Source organism: Oncorhynchus clarkii, chromosome 31 (genome assembly GCF_045791955.1).
Source record: "Oncorhynchus clarkii lewisi isolate Uvic-CL-2024 chromosome 31, UVic_Ocla_1.0, whole genome shotgun sequence".
NCBI classification, from domain to species: domain Eukaryota; kingdom Metazoa; phylum Chordata; class Actinopteri; order Salmoniformes; family Salmonidae; genus Oncorhynchus; species Oncorhynchus clarkii.
This window is the reverse complement of record NC_092177.1, coordinates 27,785,673-27,807,255: the sequence shown is the minus strand read 5'-3', so window position 1 is coordinate 27,807,255 and position 21,583 is coordinate 27,785,673. Positions and strand designations below refer to the sequence as shown.

At 47.6% G+C, this 21,583-nt stretch overlaps 2 protein-coding genes across 3 annotated transcripts in view; one reads left to right on the top strand and one right to left on the bottom strand.

Moving 5' to 3' along the window:
- Positions 1-3,284: 3,284 nt before the first annotated feature.
- On the bottom strand, positions 3,285-4,102 carry LOC139391036 (mitochondrial import receptor subunit TOM5 homolog). The gene is made up of 2 exons (XM_071138510.1): positions 3,857-4,102; positions 3,285-3,530 (listed from the first exon to the last, which is right to left on the bottom strand). The coding sequence occupies exons 1-2, from the start codon at positions 3,975-3,977 to the stop codon at positions 3,496-3,498; spliced, it is 156 nt and encodes a 51-aa protein (XP_070994611.1). The 5' UTR covers positions 3,978-4,102; the 3' UTR covers positions 3,285-3,495.
- A 568-nt stretch (positions 4,103-4,670) lies between these two features.
- Positions 4,671-21,583, top strand: part of LOC139391122 (FERM and PDZ domain-containing protein 1-like) — a 43,622-nt gene continuing 26,709 nt past the window's right edge. For both annotated transcript variants that reach the window (XM_071138665.1, XM_071138664.1), the window contains exon 1: positions 4,671-4,806. The gene's annotated coding sequence lies outside the window, so the exon portion shown is untranslated. The remainder of the gene's footprint in view (positions 4,807-21,583) is intronic.

Sequence of the window (21,583 nt, the reverse complement as noted above, 5' to 3'; positions counted from 1 at the left end):
CCTATCAAATCAAATCAAATGTATTTATATAGCCCTTCGTACATCAGCTGATATCTCAAAGTGCTGTACAGAAACCCAGCCTAAAACCTCAAACAGCAAGCACTGCAGGTGTAGAAGCACGGTGGCTAGGAAAAACTCCCTAGAAAGGCCAAAACTTAGGAAGAAACCTAGAGAGGAACCAGGCTATGTGGGGTGGCCAGTCCTCTTCTGGCTGTGCCGGGTGGAGATTATAACAGAACATGGCCAAGATGTTCAAATGTTCATAAATGACCAGCATGGTCAAATAATAATAATCACAGGCAGAACAGTTGAAACTGGAGCAGCAGCACGGCCGGGTGGACTGGGGACAGCAAGGAGTCATCATGTCAGGTAGTCCTGAGGCATGGTCCTAGGGCTCAGGTCCTCCGAGAGAGAGAAAGAAAGAGAGAAAGAGAGAATTAGAGAGAGCATACTTAAATTCACACAGGACACCGGATAGGACAGGAGAAGTACTCCAGATATAATAAACTGACCCTAGCCCCCCGACACATAAACTACTGCAGCATAAATAATGGAGGCTGAGACAGGAGCGGTCAGGAGACACTGTGGCCCCATCCGATGACACCCCCGGATAGGGCCAAACAGGAAGGATATAACCCCACCCACTTTGCCAAAGCACAGCCCCCACACAACTAGAGGGATATCTTCAACCACCAACTTACCATCCTGAGACAAGGCCGAGTATAGCCCACAAAGATTTCCGCCAAGGCGCAACCCAAGGGGGGGGGGGCAACCCAGACAGGAAGATCACATCAGTGACTCAACCCACTCAAGTGACGCACCCCTCCTAGGGACGGTATAAAAGAGCCCTAGTAAGCCAGTGACTCAGCCCCTGTAATAGGGTTAGAGGCAGAGAATCCCAGTGGAAAGAGGGGAACCGGCCAGGCAGAGACAGCAAGGGCGGTTGGTTGCTCCAGAGCCTTTCCGTTCACCTTCACACCCCTGGGCCAGACTACACTCAATCATATGACCCACTGAAGAGATGAGTCTTCAGTAGAGACTTAAAGGTTGAGACCGAGTTTGCGTCTCTCACATGGGTAGGCAGACCATTCCATAAAAATTGAGCTCTATAGGAGAAAGCCCTGCCTCCAGCTGTTTGCTTAGAAATTCTAGGGACAATTAGGAGGCCTGCGTCTTGTGACCGTAGCGTACGTGTAGGTATGTACGGCAAGACCAAATCAGAGAGATAGGTAGGAGCAAGCCCATGTAATGCTTTGTAGGTTAGCAGTAAAGGTTAGCAGTAAAACCTTGAAATCAGCCCTTGCATTGACAGGAAGCCAGTGTAGGGAGGCTAGCACTGGAGTAATATGATAAAAAAAATGTGGTTCTAGTCAGGATTTTAGCAGCCGTATTTAGCACTAACTGAAGTTTATTTAGTGCTTTATCCGGGTAGCCGGAAAGGACAGCATTGCAGTAGTCTAACCTAGAAGTGACAAAAGCATGGATTAATCTTTCTGTATCCTTTTTGGACAGAAAGTTTCTGATTTTTGCAATGTTACGTAGATGGAAAAAAACTGTCCTTGAAACAGTGTTGATATGTTCTTCAAAAGAGAGATCAGGGTCCAGAGTAACGCCGAGGTCCTTCACAGTTTTATTTGAGACGACTGTACAACCATTAAGATTAATTGTCAGATTCAACAGAAGATATCTTTGTTTCTTGGGACCTAGAACAAGCATCTGTTTTGTTCGAGTTTAAAAGTAGAAAGTTTGCAGCCATCCACTTCCTTATGTCTGAAACACATGCTTCTAGCGAGGGCAATTTTGGGGCTTCACCATGTTTCATTGAAATGTACAGCTGTGTGTCATCCGCATAGCAGTGAAAGTTAACATTATGTTTTCAAATGACATCCCAAAGAGGTAAAATATATAACCACACTCTTCATTTGTATATGCATCCCATCTGTCAACTATTAGATATATATCAGACAATATTATGCCACATTATCTGAATAAAGACAAAAAACATTTGAAATCGTCAACTTTATGATCAGAATGCTGATGTACTCCTCAAAAACAGGACAAGAGCGCCCCCATTGTGGGATATTCAGGTAATGGACTTTACTTCCGCAATATACTGAACAAAAATATAAACATGCAACAATTTCAAAGATTTTACTAAGATACACTTCATAGAAGGAAATCAGTCCATTTAAATAAATAAATTAGGCCCTAATTTATGCATTTCACTTGGGAGCCAGGCCCAGCCAATCAGAAGGAGTTTTTCCTCACAAAAGGGCTTTATTACAGGCAGAAATACTCCTCAGCACCCCCTCCCTCTCCCTCCTCAGACAATCCCACAGGTGAAGAAGCTGGATGTGGAGTTCCTGGGCTGGCGTGGTTACACGTGGTCTGCGGTTGTGAGGAACGGTTGGATGTACTGCCAAATTCAATAAAAGGACATTGGAGGCGGCTTACGGTAGAAAAATTAACATTCAATTCTCTGGCAACAGCTCGGTTGGACATTCCTGCAGTCAGCATGCCAATTGCACACTCCCTCAAAACTTGAGACATCTGAGGCATTGTGTTGTGTGACAAAACTGCACATTTTAGAGTGGCCTTTTATTGTCCCCCGCACAAGGTGCACCTGTGTAATGACCATGCTGTTTAATCAGCTTCTTGATATACCACACCTTTCAGATAGATGGATTGCCTTGGCAAAGGAGAAATGCTCACCCTACAGGGATGTAAACAAATTTGCGCACAAAATGTGAGAAATAAGCTTTTTGTGTGTATGGAAAATATCTGAGATCTTCTATTTCAGCTCATGGAAAATGGGACAAACACTTCTTTACATGTTGTGTTTATATTTGTGTTCAGTATATATACTGTGTATCTTTATGATGTGGCGTCCAGAGGGCAAGTAATAATCTGTGTGTAGCAAATTTGACATAATGCCCTCTACCACCCTTTTGCAGAATAGTGTATACCTTAGGATCCACTGAATATCTTCAAATCAAAACCCATAAATTATAGTTCTTAAAGGTTTTTTTGCCAGTTTGGACATTGCTTTTTCAGGAGACATTTAGGTATACTTGATGATATGAACATCCAATCAATATTTAAACATGTCTTCCTTTTATTGCAGGTGATCCGCATGACCAACAAAATTCAAACGTTCAATTACAACACTCTCATTTATTGATAGGGACCATTGCAAATGGAGGTACAGTATCACTCAAAACCAAAATGCAATCAGATGTTTTTCTATTACTGAGCACTAACTGTAAACAAAAACAGAGGACATCTTGAAAACTATAACTGACAACTACTTAGTGTTCAAGTGCTATGTGGGACACAACGCACTGTCTTCATTGAAGCCTATAAATAAGTATTCCATATAGGATCCATATGATGGTGTTTAGCTCGACACTTGTCCCTTTGTTCCCCTGTCATCGCAATGTCCATTGTGCTTGATGCAGTAAATGGAGTGTGGGAATACTGTAGAGGTAGATGGTCTCAAATGCTGTCCAACTTCTTCAAAAAATATGGAGCTGTGGAGGCAGAGTAAATTATACATAAATGTTAACTTTTGATTGAGACATTGTTTACAGTCAAAAGTGCTATTGAAGACCTCGGGGATGCTATCTAAATTAATGGCCATTCATTTGCATGCACAGTTGGCACCCTTTCAAACGAGGGGAACCCATTTTGGGGGTCACTACCTGCTGGATGATCTGTGGAGGGTCATGTCTGGTGATGTCATTGATTCTGTGTACATTCTCTGGTCAGAGCACTGACCAGTTGGGTGACACATGCATTACACAATATATTGTGAGATACTGTGCAAACCGAGAGGAATATGAAGGCCGATACTTACTGGCTCTGAGAAGGGCAATATAGATTAGGAAATTGCGCACGGACGAGATGACGTCCTGTCGCATCTTTTTCTTCATCGCCTCTGGGTCCATTTTCGGCCCTAACCCCTCGAGTTTGAACATCTCGCCGTGGTCTGTGAAGGTTTAACACCCAACCCCTGCGCTGGTTGTGATTTTATGGCTGCGATTTCTCTGCAAATTTGTGTTACGCTTGCTCTTTGGTTGATTCTCAGTACCGGCGTGTTTGATGGCGGAAATGTGACTGTTTAAACCGGAAATTACGCTTGAAGGATTACTGTAAATGAAATGGCCGTAGAGGTACAAACTCTACGATAGGCGAAGGGCAAAACTATACACATTTATTTCTGAGGAATTTCAACTAACTCAAGACTTTCCAATTTACCTAAGTATAAGTCTGTTTAAAATATATATGTAGAGACGAATAATAATGTCAATAAAATTTAAATATTATATTTTATGTTTGTTTTATATGATTGCTTATTAAACTACAATATACTGTAATTATAATTTGTTGACGACCCCCCCCCCCCCCCCACACTTCTATTAATACAGTAATATCATATTTATTGAATGTTTTAATGTTAATCATGATCTCCCTCGCCTTCAATCAAACTGGCGTTGTGAGGGGGGTCTTCAAAACAGACCGAGAGGGAGCGAACAATGATGAATGTGAAGGAGAGGCTGAGAAAATAAAGGGAGGAGAAGACGAAGGGAGGGGATGGGTTATTTCTGAGCTCAGGACCGGGGATTAAGCGGTCGAGAGCAATCCCAATACGATGACAGCATCCAGCCTAAACCCCCACGCGCCACACCGTCCGGACACGGATTCTACCGATTCTGACAAACTATTCTGTCTGCTCTCTCTCTTCAATCACTTAATTTGACCCTCCCGATCCACAACCCCGGTCCGTCTTTTTCTTTAGAACACGAGGTGAGTTAGTTTTTTCGTGATTTTATTCTCCTCTTTATTGTCAAACTGTCTGGACGGATGCTGGAGGAGCTGGTGGGTATATGATTCTGCGTGCACCTTGCACTGATTGCAAGAATCTGGTGCGATATTTTTCACATAGAAACAAAATATCTATCCTATCTGCAGGATTTGGACCTCATGTGGGTCCACGTGCCCCTGTTTCGGAGATGAGTAGAGAGATCTTAATCGGATTAGGACTATCGTACAAAAGACTGACCTTTTTTTCCTTTGTTTACGGGCTAATCTGGCAGGGCTGCTGTCACCGATTATATCTCGGGTTAGTGTTGATCCTGGAGGGTGAACTATGAAATATCAACACAGTATAATACACAGATATATCTGAGTTATAACACATTTAAATATTGTATATCGATGTAGAGAAAGTTGCATATGAATTAGGTGGACAGCTATTGCGCGATGGGCTATTGTTATTCTATTCTGTGTTTCGTTTTATTGCATGCTGAGCAGCCCACTGTTACCCCATGCATTTGTGGCTATGGTCGTAGTTATTTTGTCATTCGTTCAAACCAATCCTCATCCATCTAGGATACTCAACACATGCATTTTGCATGGCTAATACGCAGCCAATGGAATTCTGTGCAACATTACATTTCTGTCACTTAATGCAAATGGCGATAGTAGAAATTGAATGAGAGTAGTAGATCCAGCGCTGATGACAGGTGTCTCTAGTAGTGGTGTAAAACGCCTTTATAGTAAATGGCCAATGTCTTGTTGTTATCAATGGGCGTCGACGAGGTGTGAAGAGACACAGAAACAGCCTTATTCCTCATGCGCGTCTCCATAGGTTTGTGAAAATGCGACGTTCATTCTGTTTTCAATGCGGTGACAAGCAAGAAGATCGCAACACAACTAGATCGAAACAATGCATTTAGCCTTTCTGGGTCCTTTATTTAATTCATGACATGATTTAATATGACCACTGATTATGATTGTATATTTTCCAGACATGTTCTGTACCTAAAATGTACATGCTGCCCATGAGAGTATGTATTTAATGTCACAGAAAATGATAACTTACTATGTTCACATATAAATATGTAGGACTACCGCGTTCCTACACTCCCACACCGACACACATAGCCCACATCATCTCACACATGGACGGTTGTCGGTCTGGTCTTGTGCTGCCTTATGGGCGTGACTCCTCAGTGTGTGTGATTGTGCGCATGCGATACCATCTGTGTGTATGTGTTTGCAGGCACGTGCCCAGATAGAGCTTGAGGGGTGCTGGAGCACCTGTCCCTTTGCCCTCATATGAAAAAAGGTGCCCTTTTGAATGGTGGCATTTTTATTTACAATTAATGACCTTTAATTTTATTTTATCTTTCTCTCATGTAACTTTTTTTCTCTCAGTTTGAGCACCTGCCCCACATTGTGAGTGTGCACACTTGGTTGTATGAGCATAAGTGTGTGTGTGTGTGTGTGTGTGCTTTGCCTGTGCTGCTATGCCAGTGCTGCAGGCAGTGTGCATGATGACTTAGGGATATATGGTAGAACATGTGATGGAGCTGTTGCCCTGAGTTCACCCAGCCACCAGAGCTGTTGCCCTGAGTTCACCCAGCCACCAGAGCTGTTGCCCTGAGTTCACCCAGCCAACAGAGCTGTTGCCCTGAGTTCACCCAGCCAACAGAGCTGTTGCCCTGAGTTCACCCAGCCACCAGAGCTGTTGCCCTGAGTTCACCCAGCCACCAGAGCTGTTGCCCTGAGTTCACCCAGCCACCAGAGCTGTTGCCCTGAGTTCATCCAGCCACCAGAGCTGTTGTACTGAGTTCACCCATCCATCAGAGCTGTTGCCCTGAGTTCACACAGCCACCAGAGCTGTTGCTCTGAGTTCATCCAGCTACCAGAGCTGTTGCCCTGAGTTCATCCAGCCATCAGAGCTGTTGTTCTGAGTTCACCCAGCCACCAGAGCTGTTTTTCTGAGTTCACCCAGCCACCAGAGCTGTTGTTCTGAGTTCATCCAGCCACCAGAGCTGTTGCCCTGAGTTCACCCAGCCACCAGAGCTGTTGTTCTGAGTTCATCCAGCCACCAGAGCTGTTGTTCTTAGTTCATCCAGCCACCAGAGCTGTTGTTCTGAGTTCACACAGCCACCAGAGCTGTTGTTCTGAGTTCACCCAGCCACCAGAGATGTTGTTCTGAGTTCACACAGCCACCAGAGCTGTTGCTCTGAGTTCACACAGCCACCAGAGCTGTTGCTCTGAGTTCATCCAGCCACCAGAGCTGTTGTTCTGAGTTCATCCAGCCACCAGAGCTGTTGCCCTGAGTTCATCCAGCCACCAGAGCTGTTGCTCTGAGTTCACCCAGCCACCAGAGCTGTTGCTCTGAGTTCACCCAGCCACCAGAGCTGTTGCTCTGAGTTCATCCAGCCACCAGAACTGTTGCTCTGAGTTCATACAGTACCAGACCTGTTGTTCTGAGTTCACACAGCCACCAGAGCTGTTGCTCTGAGTTCACCCAGTCACCAGAGCTGTTGCTCTGAGTTCATCCACCCACCAGAGCTGTTGCTCTGAGTTCACCCAGCCACCAGAGCTGTTGCTCTGAGTTCATCCAGCCACCAGAGCTGTTGCTCTGAGTTCACCCAGCCACCAGAGCTGTTGCTCTGAGTTCACCCAGCCACCAGAGCTGTTGCTCTGAGTTCACACAGCCACCAGAGCTGTTGTTCTGAGTTCACACAGCCACCAGAGCTGTTGTTCTGAGTTCACACAGCCACCAGAGCTGTTGCTCTGAGTTCACCCAGCCACCAGAGCTGTTGTTCTGAGTTCACACAGCCACCAGAGCTGTTGCTCTGAGTTCACACAGCCACCAGAGCTGTTGCTCTGAGTTCATCCAGCCACCAGAGCTGTTGCTCTGAGTTCATCCAGCCACCAGAGCTGTTGCTCTGAGTTCACACAGCCACCAGAGCTGTTGCTCTGAGTTTATCCAGCCACCAGAGCTGTTGTTCTGAGTTCACACAGCCACCAGAGCTGTTGCTCTGAGTTCACCCAGTCACCAGAGCTGTTGCTCTGAGTTCATCCAGCCACCAGAGCTGTTGCTCTGAGTTCACCCAGCCACCAGAGCTGTTGCTCTGAGTTCACCCAGCCACCAGAGCTGTTGCCTGAGTTCTCACCAGAGCTGTTGCTCTGACCCAGCCACCAGAGCTGTTGCTCCACCCAGCCACCAGAGCTGAGTTCACCCCACCAGAGCTGTTGCAACAGAGCTGTTGCCCTGAGTTCACCCAGCCACCAGAGCTGTTGCTGAGTTCACACAGCCACCAGAGCTGAGTTCACCCAGCCACCAGAGCTGTTGCTCTGAGTTCATCCAGCCACCAGAGCTGTTGCCCTGAGTTCACCCAGCCACCAGAGCTGTTGCTCTGAGTTCATCCAGCCACCAGAGCTGTTGCTCTGAGTGTTGCACACCCAGCCACCAGAGCTGTTGCTCTGAGTTCATCCAGCCACCAGAGCTGTTGCCCTGAGAGCCACCAGAGCTGTTGCTCACCCAGCCACCAGAGCTGTTGCCCTGAGTTCACCCAGCCACCAGAGCTGTTGCCCTGAGTTCATCCAGCCACCAGAGCTGTTGTACACCCAGCCACCAGAGATGTTGTTCTGAGTTCACACAGCCACCAGAGCTGTTGCTCTGAGTTCACACAGAGAGCTGTTGCTCTGAGTTCACCAGCCACCAGAGCTGTTGCTCTGAGTTCATCCAGCCACCAGAGCTGTTGTTCTGAGTTCATCCAGCCACCAGAGCTGTTGCCCTGAGTTCATCCAGCCACCAGAGCTGTTGCTCTGAGTTCACCCAGCCACCAGAGCTGTTGCTCTGAGTTCACCCAGCCACCAGAGCTGTTGCTCTGAGTTCATCCAGCCACCAGAGCTGTTGCTCTGAGTTCATACAGTACCAGACCTGTTGTTCTGAGTTCACACAGCCACCAGAGCTGTTGCTCTGAGTTCACCCAGTCACCAGAGCTGTTGCTCTGAGTTCATCCACCCACCAGAGCTGTTGCTCTGAGTTCACCCAGCCACCAGAGCTGTTGCTCTGAGTTCATCCAGCCACCAGAGCTGTTGCTCTGAGTTCACCCAGCCACCAGAGCTGTTGCTCTGAGTTCATCCAGCCACCAGAGCTGTTGCTCTGAGTTCACCCAGCCACCAGAGCTGTTGCTCTGAGTTCATCCAGCCACCAGAGCTGTTGCTCTGAGTTCACCCAGCCACCAGAGCTGTTGCTCTGAGTTCATCCAGCCACCAGAGCTGTTGCTCTGAGTTCACCCAGCCACCAGAGCTGTTGCTCTGAGTTCACACAGCCACCAGAGCTGTTGCTCTGAGTTCATGCAGCCAACTGTTGCTCTGAGTTCACCCAGTCACCAGCTGTTGCTCTGAGTTCAGCCACCAGAGCTGTTGTTCTGAGTTCAGCCACCAGAGCTGTTGCTCTGAGTTCACAGTCACCAGAGCTGTTGCTCTGAGTTCATCCAGCCACCAGAGCTGTTGCTCTGAGAGAGCTGTTGCTCTGAGTTTATCCAGCCACCAGAGCTGTTGTTCTGAGTTCACACAGCCACCAGAGCTGTTGCTCACACCAGTGAGTGTTGCTCTGACCCAGCCACCAGAGCTGTTGCTCTGAGTTCACCCAGCCACCAGAGCTGTTGCTCTGAGTTCACCCAGCCACCAGAGCTGTTGCTCTGAGTTCATCCAGCCACCAGAGCTGTTGCTCTGAGTTCACCCAGCCACCAGAGCTGTTGCTCTGAGTTCATCCAGCCACCAGAGCTGTTGCTCTGAGTTCACCCAGCCACCAGAGCTGTTGCTCTGAGTTCACACAGCCACCAGAGCTGTTGCTCTGAGTTCACCCAGCCACCAGAGCTGTTGCTCTGAGTTCACACAGCCACCAGAGCTGTTGCTCTGAGTTCACACAGCAGTCCAGAGTGTTGCTCTGAGTTCATCCAGCCACCAGAGCTGTTGCTCTGAGTTCACACAGCCACCAGAGCTGTTGCTCTGAGTTTATCCAGCCACCAGAGCTGTTGTTCTGAGTTCACACAGCCACCAGAGCTGTTGCTCTGAGTTCACCCAGTCACCAGAGCTGTTGCTCTGAGTTCATCCAGCCACCAGAGCTGTTGCTCTGAGTTCATCCAGCCACCAGAGCTGTTGCTCTGAGTTCATACAGTACCAGACCTGTTGTTCTGAGTTCACACAGCCACCAGAGCTGTTGCTCTGAGTTCACCAGAGAGCTGTTGCTCTGAGTTCATACAGTACCAGTGTTGCTCTGAGTTCACCCAGTCACCAGAGCTGTTGCTCTGAGTTCATCCAGCCACCAGAGCTGTTGCTCTGAGTTCACCCAGCCACCAGAGCTGTTGCTCTGAGTTCATCCAGCCACCAGAGCTGTTGCTCTGAGTTCACCCAGCCACCAGAGCTGTTGCTCTGAGTTCATCCAGCCACCTAGAGCTGTTGCTCTGAGTTCACACAGCCACCAGAGCTGTTGTTCTGAGTTCACACAGCCACCAGAGCTGTTGTTCTGAGTTCACCCAGCCACCAGAGCTGTTGTTCTGAGTTCACACAGCCACCAGAGCTGTTGCTCTGAGTTCATCCAGCCACCAGAGCTGTTGCTTTGAGTTCATACAGTACCAGACCTGTTGTTCTGAGTTCACACAGCCACCAGAGCTGTTGCTCTGAGTTCACCCAGCCACCAGAGCTGTTGCTCTGAGTTCATACAGTACCAGACCTGTTGCTCTGAGTTCACACAGCCACCAGAGCTGTTGCTCTGAGTTCACCTAGCCACCAGAGCTGTTGCTCTGAGTTCATCCAGCCACCAGAGCTGTTGTTCTGAGTTCATCCAGCCACCAGAGCTGTTGCCCTGAGTTCATCCAGCCACCAGAGCTGTTGCTCTGAGTTCATCCAGCCACCAGAGCTGTTGCTCTGAGTTCACCCAGCCACCAGAGCTGTTGCTCTGAGTTCATCCAGCCACCAGAGCTGTTGCTCTGAGTTCACCCAGCCACCAGAGCTGTTGCTCTGAGTTCATCCAGCCACCAGAGCTGTTGCTCTGAGTTCACACAGCCACCAGAGCTGTTGCCCTGAGTTCATCCAGCCACCAGAGCTGTTGCTCTGAGTTCATCCAGCCACCAGAGCTGTTGCTCTGAGTTCATCCAGCCACCAGAGCTGTTGCTCTGAGTTCATCCAGCCACCAGAGCTGTTGTTCTGAGTTCATCCAGCCACCACAGCTGTTGCTCTGAGTTCATCCAGCCACCAGAGCTGTTGTTCTGAGTTCACCCAGCCACCAGAGCTGTTGTTCTGAGTTCACACAGCCACCAGAGCTGTTGCTCTGAGTTCATCCAGCCACCAGAGCTGTTGCTTTGAGTTCATACAGTACCAGACCTGTTGCTCTGAGTTCACACAGCCACCAGAGCTGTTGCTCTGAGTTCACCCAGCCACCAGAGCTGTTGCTCTGAGTTCATCCAGCCACCAGAGCTGTTGTTCTGAGTTCATCCAGCCACCAGAGCTGTTGCCCTGAGTTCATCCAGCCACCAGAGCTGTTGCTCTGAGTTCATCCAGCCACCAGAGCTGTTGCTCTGAGTTCACCCAGCCACCAGAGCTGTTGCTCTGAGTTCATCCAGCCACCAGAGCTGTTGCTCTGAGTTCACCTAGCCACCAGAGCTGTTGCTCTGAGTTCATCCAGCCACCAGAGCTGTTGCTCTGAGTTCACACAGCCACCAGAGCTGTTGCCCTGAGTTCATCCAGCCACCAGAGCTGTTGCTCTGAGTTCATCCAGCCACCAGAGCTGTTGCTCTGAGTTCATCCAGCCACCAGAGCTGTTGCTCTGAGTTCATCCAGCCACCAGAGCTGTTGTTCTGAGTTCATCCAGCCACCAGAGCTGTTGCTCTGAGTTCATCCAGCCACCAGAGCTGTTGTTCTGAGTTCACACAGCCACCAGAGCTGTTGCCCTGAGTTCATCCAGCCACCAGAGCTGTTGTTCTGAGTTTACCCAGCCACCAGAGAAATGCAAGAGGAATGGCAGGACTTGCACATCAGGAAAGACTAGCTGTGTCCCTGCATGCCTGCCTGCCTGTCTCCATGCCTAACTGCCTGACTACCAAACGACATGCCTGCCTGTCTATCTGCCTACTTGCCTGCCTGTCTATCTGCCTACTTATCTGCCTAACTGCCTCCCTTCCTGCCTGTCTACCTACCTGCCTAACTGCGTGCCTGCCTATCTATCATCTTACTTGCCTGCCTGCCTGCCTGCCTCCCTGCCTCCCTGCCTCCCTTCCTCCCTGTGTCTGTCTGTCTGTCTGTCTGTCTGTCTGTCTGTCTGTCTGTCTGTCTGTCTGTCTGTCTGTCTGCCTGCCTCCCTCTCTGTCTGTCTGCCTGCCTCCATGCCTCCCTCCCTCCCTCTCTGTCTGTCTGCCTGCCTCCCTGCCTACCTCCCTCTCTGTCTGTCTGCCTGCCTCCCTGCCTCCCTCCCTCTCTGTCTGTCTGTCTGTCTGTCTGTCTGTCAAACTGCCTCCCTGCCTAACTGTCTGCCTGCCTGCCTTCCTTACTGAGTGTTCTTACTGCTATCTTCACATCTAAAATTACAGCCTATTCCCTACATAGCACACAATTTTTTACCCAAGCCATATGGATTAGGGGTCAAACGCAGTGCACTATGTGGGGAATAGGGTGTCATTTCATTTTTGTTGTCTCTAGGGCAGTTTGAGTTGTGTGCTGGTCAATCAATCACATGAATTTTATATTGCCCATTTCACATCAGCCAATGTCACAAAGTGCTATACAGAAACCCAGCCTAAAACTCCAAACAGCAAGCAATGCAGATGTAGAAGCACGGTGGCTAGTACAGTGAAAAGCCTTTCTTGCAAGAGGTTCAGAGAGCGAGCGATAGAAAGAGCGAGAGAGGAGAGAGAGAGAGAGAGAGAGAGAGAGAGAGAGAGAGAGAGAGAGAGAGAGAAAGAGTTGAAAAACAGCCAATTTTTGAACAAAGCAGTGTGTTCGGTGAAACAGTTTTCATAACCAACAGACAGGAGTCGTCAGGCCAACAGCAGGTCCGCGACAAGCTAGTTCCATAGCCGCAGGCAAAGAAGCAGACCTGGATCGGCAGCACGACCAGGTGGACTGGGGACAGAGACAGCTGGGAGTTGTCAGGCCAAGTAGTCCTGAGGCATGGTCAATGCAATCCCCGGATCCTTGGGACGTCCCTACCCTAAACCCTAACCTTAATTCCTATCCTATCCTATCCTATCCTAACCTTAACCACAACCCTTACCTAACCCTAACCTTAACGACTATAATGGGGTAGGGACGTCCCAAGGATCCTATAGCATGGACCATGGTCCTGTGGCTCAGGTCCTACTGTTGGGGAGACAGATTGGTCTATTGGTCAGCCAATCGATCACCAGTCCAATCAATAATGGTGGTCATTAAGACATTACTGTAGATCTATATTGTGCAGTGCCCCAGACACATTTTGGCAGATACTGACTGTCGGGTCGTCAATTATTTTTTCTCCTATCACCAATCCATTTAATGGCTGGGCCTTTTGCCCCTCCCAACAATTTGAATAGGAACGTGAGGTTGTATCATTTCAACCAAATTATATAAAAATAAAATCAGAACAATTTCTGAAATATACATTAAAAAAATATATAGTACACTAGCAATGCTAGCACCCTAAATGAGATTTCTCTTGATAATTTGCTCTTCTGAAGAGGGATGGAAGGGGTGGTTGTTTAAAGAAAATCAATGCCTACTCACAGCCAATCAGCCAGCAGCCTCTGGCAGCCAGTGCTTCACTCATACCTACTGTTCCAATAGGAATTTCCACAGGCTCTGGATAACCACTAGGCTCTGGAGAACCACTAGGCTCTGGAGAACCACCACGCTCTGGAGAACCACCAGGCTCTGGAGAACAACCAGACTCTTGAGAACCGCCAGGCTCTGGAGAACCACTAGGCTCTGGAGAACCACTAGGCTCTGGAGAACCACCACGCTCTGGAGAACCACCAGGCTCTGGAGAACAACCAGGCTCTTGAGAACCACCAGGCTCTGGAGAACCACTAGGATCTGGAGAACCACCACCAATCAATCAAATGTATTTATAAAGCCCTTCTTACATCAGCTGATGTCACAATGTTCTGTACAGAAACCCAGCCTAAAACTCCAAACAACAAGCAATGCAGGTGTAGAAGCATGGTGGCTAGGAAAAACTCCCTAGAAAGCCGGAACCCAGGCTCTGGAGAACAACCAGACTATGGGTTGGCCAGGCTCTGGAGAACAACGTGAGCGAGGCCTGGAAGCCGAGGCTATGGGATGGCCAATGGACCAGCATTGGGACATACTGTACATGAAAAATCCGCTCTAAATTGAAGAGTCCCTTCCAGACATAACAGCACCATGATCTATGAACATGTAAAGGTCTGGTCTAGACATAAGAGAGGCAAAGGTCACTCATCCTAGATTTGCACAATCCCAAATCAACCCCTAGTTCCTATCCCTTGGCACTTGTGAAGGATTGGATAGGTGTAAGCAATATAGAGACAATTCCATCTCAGCTGTTGTCATATTGTTTAAAACCATGCTTTGAGATCACACCCTTTTACAGGAAGGGCTTAAACCGGGTTAAGGACAAGGGGTTGATTTGGACTGAAGTATGATTTCGATCCACCTACTAATGTCCCAATCTCTTCACCTTCTTCCGCAGACAGAGAGTGACCCCAAGTACCCAGGTAGTCGTCTCTCTGACTCTGACCCGATCAAAACCCCAGATAACTGGAACACAGCAGACAATTAATCTTCCAGTGGCCTAGTATTTAATAGTGCATTGGGGACTTCAGTCTCCCCCTGGTTGCTGTTGCAAGTGGAGATGAAATGAGGGGTGCAGGGGCGGGTTCTGTCTTAATAATGCTAATGAGCTGACAGGGGGAACGCAGGACGGAGCGGTAGATTTGATTAGGTCTGGAAGGGAGGAAGCGGGAACATCGCCAACCAAACAAACAACAATGCAACGGAGCGCTCCTGGGGAATAGGAGTACACCGTTACATTCATCATCATATATTACATTCATTCGTTCATTCATATACACTGCTCAAAAAAAATAAAGGGAACACTAAAATAACACATCCTAGATCTGAATGAATGAAATATTCTTAGTAAATACTTTTTTCTTTACACAGTTGAATGTTCTGACAACAAAATCACACAAAAATTATCAATGGAAATCAAATTTATCAACCCATGGAGGTCTGGATTTGGAGTCACACTCAAAATTAAAGTGGAAAACCACACTACAGGCTGATCCAACTTTGATGTAATGTCCTTAAAACAAGTCAAAATGAGGTTCAGTAGTGTGTGTGGCCTCCACGTGCCTGTATGACCTCCCTACAACGCCTGGGCATGCTCCTGATGAGGTGGAGGATGGTCTCCTGAGGGATCTCCTCCCAGACCTGGACTAAAGCAACTCCTGGACAGTCTGTGGTGCAACGTGGCGTTGGTGGATGGAGCGAGACATGATGTCCCAGATGTGCTCAATTTGATTCAGGTCTTGGGAACGGACGGGCCAGTCCATAGCATCAATGCCTTCCTCTTGCAGGAACTGCTGACACACTCCAGCCACATGAGGTCTAGCATTGTCTTGCATTAGGAGGAACCCAGGGCCAACCGCACCAGCGTATGGTCTCACAATGGGTCTGAGGATCTCATCTCGGTACCTAATGGCAGTCAGGCTACATCTGGCGAGCACATGGAGGGCTGTGCGGCCCCCCAAAGAAATGCCACCCCACACCATGACTGACCCACCGCCAAACCGGTCATGCTGGAGGATGTTACAGGTAGCAGAACGTTCTCCACGGCGTCTCCAGACTGTCACGTTTGTCACATGTGCTCAGTGTGAACCTGCTTTCATCTGTGAAGAGCACAGGGCGCCAGTGGCGAATTTGCCAATCTTGGTGTTCTCTGGCAAATGCCAAACGTCCTGCACGGTGTTGGGCTGTAAGCACAACCCCCACCTGTGGAAGTCGGGCCCTCATACCACCCTCATGGAGTCTGTTTCTGACCGTTTGAGCAGACACATGCACATTTGTGGCCTGCTGGAGGTCATTTTGCAGGGCTCTGGCAGTGCTCCTCCTGCTCCTCCTTGCACAAAGGCGGAGGTAGCGGTCCTGCTGCTGGGTTGTTGCCCTCCTACGGACTCCTCCACGTCTCCTGATGTACTGGCCTGTCTCCTGGTAGCGCCTCCATGCTCTGGACACTACACTGACAGACACAGCAAACCTTCTTGCCACATCTCGCATTGATGTGCCATCCTGGATGAGCTGCACTACCTGAGCCACTTGTGTGGGTTGTAGACTCCGTCTCATGCTACCACTAGAGTGAAAGCACCGCCAGCATTCAAAAGTGACCAAAACATCAGCCAGGAAGCATAGGAACTGAGAAGTGGTCTGTGGTCCCCACCTGCAGAACCACTCCTTTATTGGGGGTGTCTTGCTAAATGCCTATAATTTCCACCTGTTGTCTATTCCATTTGCACAACAGCATGTGAAATGTATTGTCAATCAGTGTTGCTTCCTAAGTGGACAGTTTGATTTGACAGAAGTGTGATTGACTTGGAGTTACATTGTGTTGTTTAAGTGTTCCCTTTATTTTTTGGAGCAGTGTATATTTTTTATATTCAGTAATTATTTGGTTGTTTGCACAGTTCTATGACTTTTTGTATGCATATTATTATATTATATAACACAACCATATAGCGTCTGGCTTTCTGTGTTGGTTTGTGTTGTTTTGTACTCTGCACAGCCTCTCTCCTGTTCTGGTCTGGTTTGGTCTGGTTTGGTCTGGTTTGGTCTGGTGTAACTCTGAGTCAGACTGAGGTCCTGAACAGATCTGTCTCCCGCTGTGCTCCTCCTCATGGGGTGCAGCTATACCCGGTGGGTGACTCAGGCCTACTGAAGGGGGTTAGCAGAATTAGGCCTCAGACGTCAATAGCAGACAACTGGTTGATCCGCAAAAATACATTTTTTGGGGGGTCATAGACCGAGGCCACATGCAGCCACACAAGGAAAGGGTTTGGATTGGAACATCTACCACTACTCACCCGCATATAAAAGCTAATGAAGTATTAAGGATAGGTTAGATAGGTTAATCAAGGTTTGTAAGGATGGGGATTTCTCCAATTTTAGGGATTATCTTCTGTATTTAAGGTGGGTGGCATGCTTTGACTCAAGTCTGTTCTCCAAAAAGAGGTTTAGCAAAGAGGACTCTTGATGTCGGCCTAGATTGTTGTACCGTTGTAGATGTGTGCAGTTCAGAAACTACACAGAAGGGTTATTTCCCTGCTTCCCTCTTTATGTCTACAATATGAATGACAGGGGTCTGTTGCAAGTTCATTGCTAAATCCATTACTTAGCCGGCCGCGACCGGGAGACCCATGGGGCGGCGCACAATTGTCCCAGCGTCGTCCGGGTTAGGGGAGGGTTTGGCTGGCAGGGATGCCCTTGTCCCAACATGCACTAGCGACTCCTGTGGAAGGCCGGGCGCTGTGCACGCTGACACAGTCACGAGGTGCACAGTGTTTCCTCTGACACATTGGTGCGGCTGGCTTCCAGGTTATGTGGGCATTGTGTCGAGAAGCAGTGTGGCTTGGTTGGTTTGTGTTTCGTGGATGCACGGCTCTAGACCTTCGCCTCTCCCGAGTCCGTACGGGAGTTGCAGCGATGAGACAAGACTGTAACTACCAATTGGATACCACAGAATTGGGGAGAAAACTGGGTAAAAAAAAAATATATATATATATATAAATATAATAAAATATAAAAATCTATTACTGCTGAGAACACCGACCATGCGATTAGGCCTTTCTGTCAGTCCCCATCATATCAGTCAATGGGAAAAGGCCTGGTGGAGGAGCTCCACTTGTGGGACCCTCAGGAGAATAGGACAGGGCCTAGTTGTGGAGCTCCACCTGTGGGACCCTCAGGAGAATAGTAAAGGGACTGGTGTAGGAGCTCCACATGTGGGATCATCAGGAAAATAGGACAGAGTCTGGTGAAATAGCTCCACATATGTGGGACCCTTAGGAGAATTGGACAGGGCCTGTTTGTGCAGCTTCACCTGTGGGACCCTCAGGAGAATAGGACAGGGCCTGGTGTAGGAGCTCCACCTGTGGAACCCTCAGGAAAATAGGACAGAGCCTGATGGAGGAGCTCCACATGTGGGACCCTCAGAAGACGTTGTCAGGCCTTTCTGAAGATACAGTGCCTTGCAAAAGTATTCATCCCCTTGGCGTTTTTCCTATTTTGTTGCATTACAACCTGTAATTTAAATTAATCTTTATTTGGATAATGGGCATACACAAAATAGTCCAAAATTGGTGAAGTGAAATGAAAAAAATTATAAAAAATAAAAAAGGAAAAGTGGTGGGTGTATATGTATTCACTCCCTTTGCTATGAAGCCCCTAAATAAGATCTGGTGCAACCAACTACCTTCAGAAGTCACATAAATAGTTAAATAAATTCCTGTGTGTAATCTAAGTGTCACATGATCTGTCACATGATCTCAGTATATATACACCTGTTCTGAAAGGCCCCAGAGTCTGCAACACCACTAAGCAAGGTGCACCACCAAGCAAGGTGTACCACCAAGCAAGCAGCACCACCAAGCAAGCAGCACTATGAAGACCAAGAAGCTCTCCAAACAGGTCAGGGACAAAGTTGTGGAGAAGTACAGATCAGGTTTGGGTTGTAAAAAAATATCAAAAACTTTGAACATCCCACAGAGCACCATTAAATCCATTATTAAAAAATGTAAAGAATATGGCACCACAACAAACCTGCCAAGAGAGGGCCGCCCACCAAAACTCACAGACCAGGCAAGGAGGGCATTAATCAGAGAGGCAACAAAGAGATTAAGACAACCCTGAAGGAGCTCCACAGCGGAGATTGGAGTGTCTGTCCATAGGACCACTTTAAGCCGGACAGTCCACAGAGCTGGGCTTTACAGAAGAGTGACCAGAAGAAAATAAGCACACATGTTTGGTGTTTGCCAAAAGGCATGTGGGAGACTTCCCAAACATATAGAAGAAGGTACTCTGGTCAGATGAGACTAAAATTGAGCTTTTTGGCCATCAAGGAAAACGCTATGTCTGGCGCAAACCAAAACCTCTCATCACCCCGAGAACACCATTCCCACAGTGAAGCATGGTGGTGGCAGCATCATGCTGTTGGGATGTTTTTCATCGGCAGAGACTGGGAAACTGGTCAGAATTGAAGAAATTATGGATGGTGCTAAATATAGGGAAATTCTTGAGGGAAACCTGTTTCAGTCTTCAAGAGATTTGAGACTGGGACGGAGGTTCACCTTCCAGCAGGACAATGACCCTAAGCATACTGCTAAAGCATCACTTGAGCGGTTTAAGGGGAAACATTTAAATGTCTTCTAGTCAAAGCCCAGACCTCAATCCAATTGAGAATCTGTGGTATGACTTAAAGATTACTACATCAGCAGAACCCATCCAACTTAAAGGAGCTGGAGCAGTTTTGCCTTGAAGAATGGGGGAAAATCCCAGCGGCTAGATGTGCCAAGCTTACAGACACATACCAAGAGACTTGCAGCTGTAATTGCTGCAAAAGGTGGCTCTACAAAGTATTGACTTTTGTCAATAGTTATGCACGCTCTAGTTTTCAGTTTTTTTTGTCTTATTTCTTGTTTGTTTCACAATAAAAAAATATTTTGCATCTTCAAAGTGGTAGGCATGTTGTGTAAATCAAATGACACAAACCCCCCCAAAATCTATTTTTAATTCCAGGTTGTAAGGCAACAAAATAGGAAAAATGCCAAGCGGGGTGAATACTTTCGCAAGCCACTGTAGATTTCTCCTGAACTGTACTGTCAGTTGGTCCGGTCGCTGCCTGGCTTATCTTAGCATGCCTAATTGGATTTCAGCTAGACTCTGTTTCCTGTCCAGCTATCAGTGCCCTTTAACACTACCTCTCAGAGAGAGGGAGACAGAGAGAGGATGGTGGAAGATAAACAGAGAGGTAGTGTCTCTGTGTGTGTGTTTGTTCATTCAAATTTGGAGGATAAGAGCTAGAAGGTGTGTGACAAGAGATGCAGAGTGGGTTAGCAAACAGCAAAGCTCATCCAAAGTAATTGTTCCATGGTTGAGAGTGAGAGGAGAGTGATATTAAGAGAGGGAAAGTCTAAGATGGTGAAAGTGTCAGAGAGAAAGAGAGAGAGTGGCAGAGAGAGAGAGCGGAAGTGAGATTGAAGGAATGAAAGAAAGCTTGGACATTCTACAAGCTATACTAATGACGATCAAGATGGTGAAAGTGGCACAACGTGAGAGACAAAGAGAAAGAAATACAGACTTTAAGCAACTGTACTGATGACTTCTGTAGACAGTCAAGATGGAGAGTAGCAGAGAGATAGTGAGAGACAAAGAGAAAGATATAAAGAAGGCCCAGAAAGCCCAGACAGACAGACAGACAAAAAGCCCAGAGAGACAGACAGAAAGCACAGACATACAGACAGGTTACGAGCTGTACCGATGAATTTTGTGGACAGCTTGGAGACATTTGTAAACACAGCAGTCACGATTAGTGTTGATTCAGAGCCAGATTAGGGGCAGACTTATCACCAGCCACACACACACACACACACACACACACACACACACACACACACACACACACACACACACACACACACACACACACACACACACACACACACACACACACACACACACACACAGACAGACAGACAGACAGACAGACAGACAGACAGACAGACAGACAGACAGACAGACAGACAGACAGACAGACAGACAGACAGACAGACAGACAGACAGACAGACAGACAGACAGACAGACAGACAGACAGACAGACAGACAGACAGACAGACAGACAGACAGACAGACAGACAGACAGACAGACAGACAGACAGACAGACAGACAGACAGACAGACAGACAGACAGACAGACAGACAGACAGACAGACAGACAGGGAAATCCCGACTGTGGCTCTAAAGTGGGGTAAAGTACTGATCTCACATTATTACAAGACATTTACTCCAGTGGAAAAAACACCCTTGATTTTGTACATTTAATCCGTTTTCCATCACGCTGCAGGGAAAGAACAGTATGAGATGAATAGTGCAATAATGAATGTAGGTTTGTTTTATTATTTATTTAACCGTTGACCATAAATCAATGCCTGCCGCTGGGCTATGTTTGTACTGTATTTGCAGAGAAATGCTGTACTGATCAGCTTTTTCTCCTCACTAAAACACTTGCATCTAGCTGTTCTTTTCTCAACTCTTTCTCTTCTCTCTACATCTACATTTCTCTCTCTCTCTCTCCGCCCCCTGTGCTGCTGCCCTCTTCACCCTCTTTAAAAATTCTCTCGCTCTTTCCCCCTCACTACAACCTCCTCCAATATCCTGTCCTTTTCTCTTTCTCCCCCTTGGCCAATTCTCTTTCCCCCTTTCTCTACCCCCTGCTCCCCCTTCTCTATTGTTACTCTCCGCAGTCCACCCCTCTGCACCGCCTGCACCCCCCTCTTTCTCTATTTCCTCTCCTCCTTCCATCGCTCCTCTGTGGGTGCATGTGTTGTCAGAGGAGTCTGGAGGAGATAGGAGGCCTAACTAGCTGCATTAGCTCTATGCATTATTCACGAAAGGGAATGGGGAAGGGGGAAACCTAGTCAGTTGTACAACTGAATGCATTCAACCGAAATATGTCTTCCACATTTAACCCAAACCTTCTGAATCAGAGAG

Bases quoted from the DNA above. Each gene is read 5' to 3' on its own strand.
- LOC139391036 (XM_071138510.1), bottom strand. From the start codon at position 3,977: ATGTTCAAACTCGAGGGGTTAGGGCCGAAAATGGACCCAGAGGCGATG. The intron at 3,531-3,856 runs GTAAGTATCGGC...CTGCCTCCACAG, and splicing joins TATTGCCCTTCTCAGAGCCA to CTCCATATTTTTTGAAGAAG.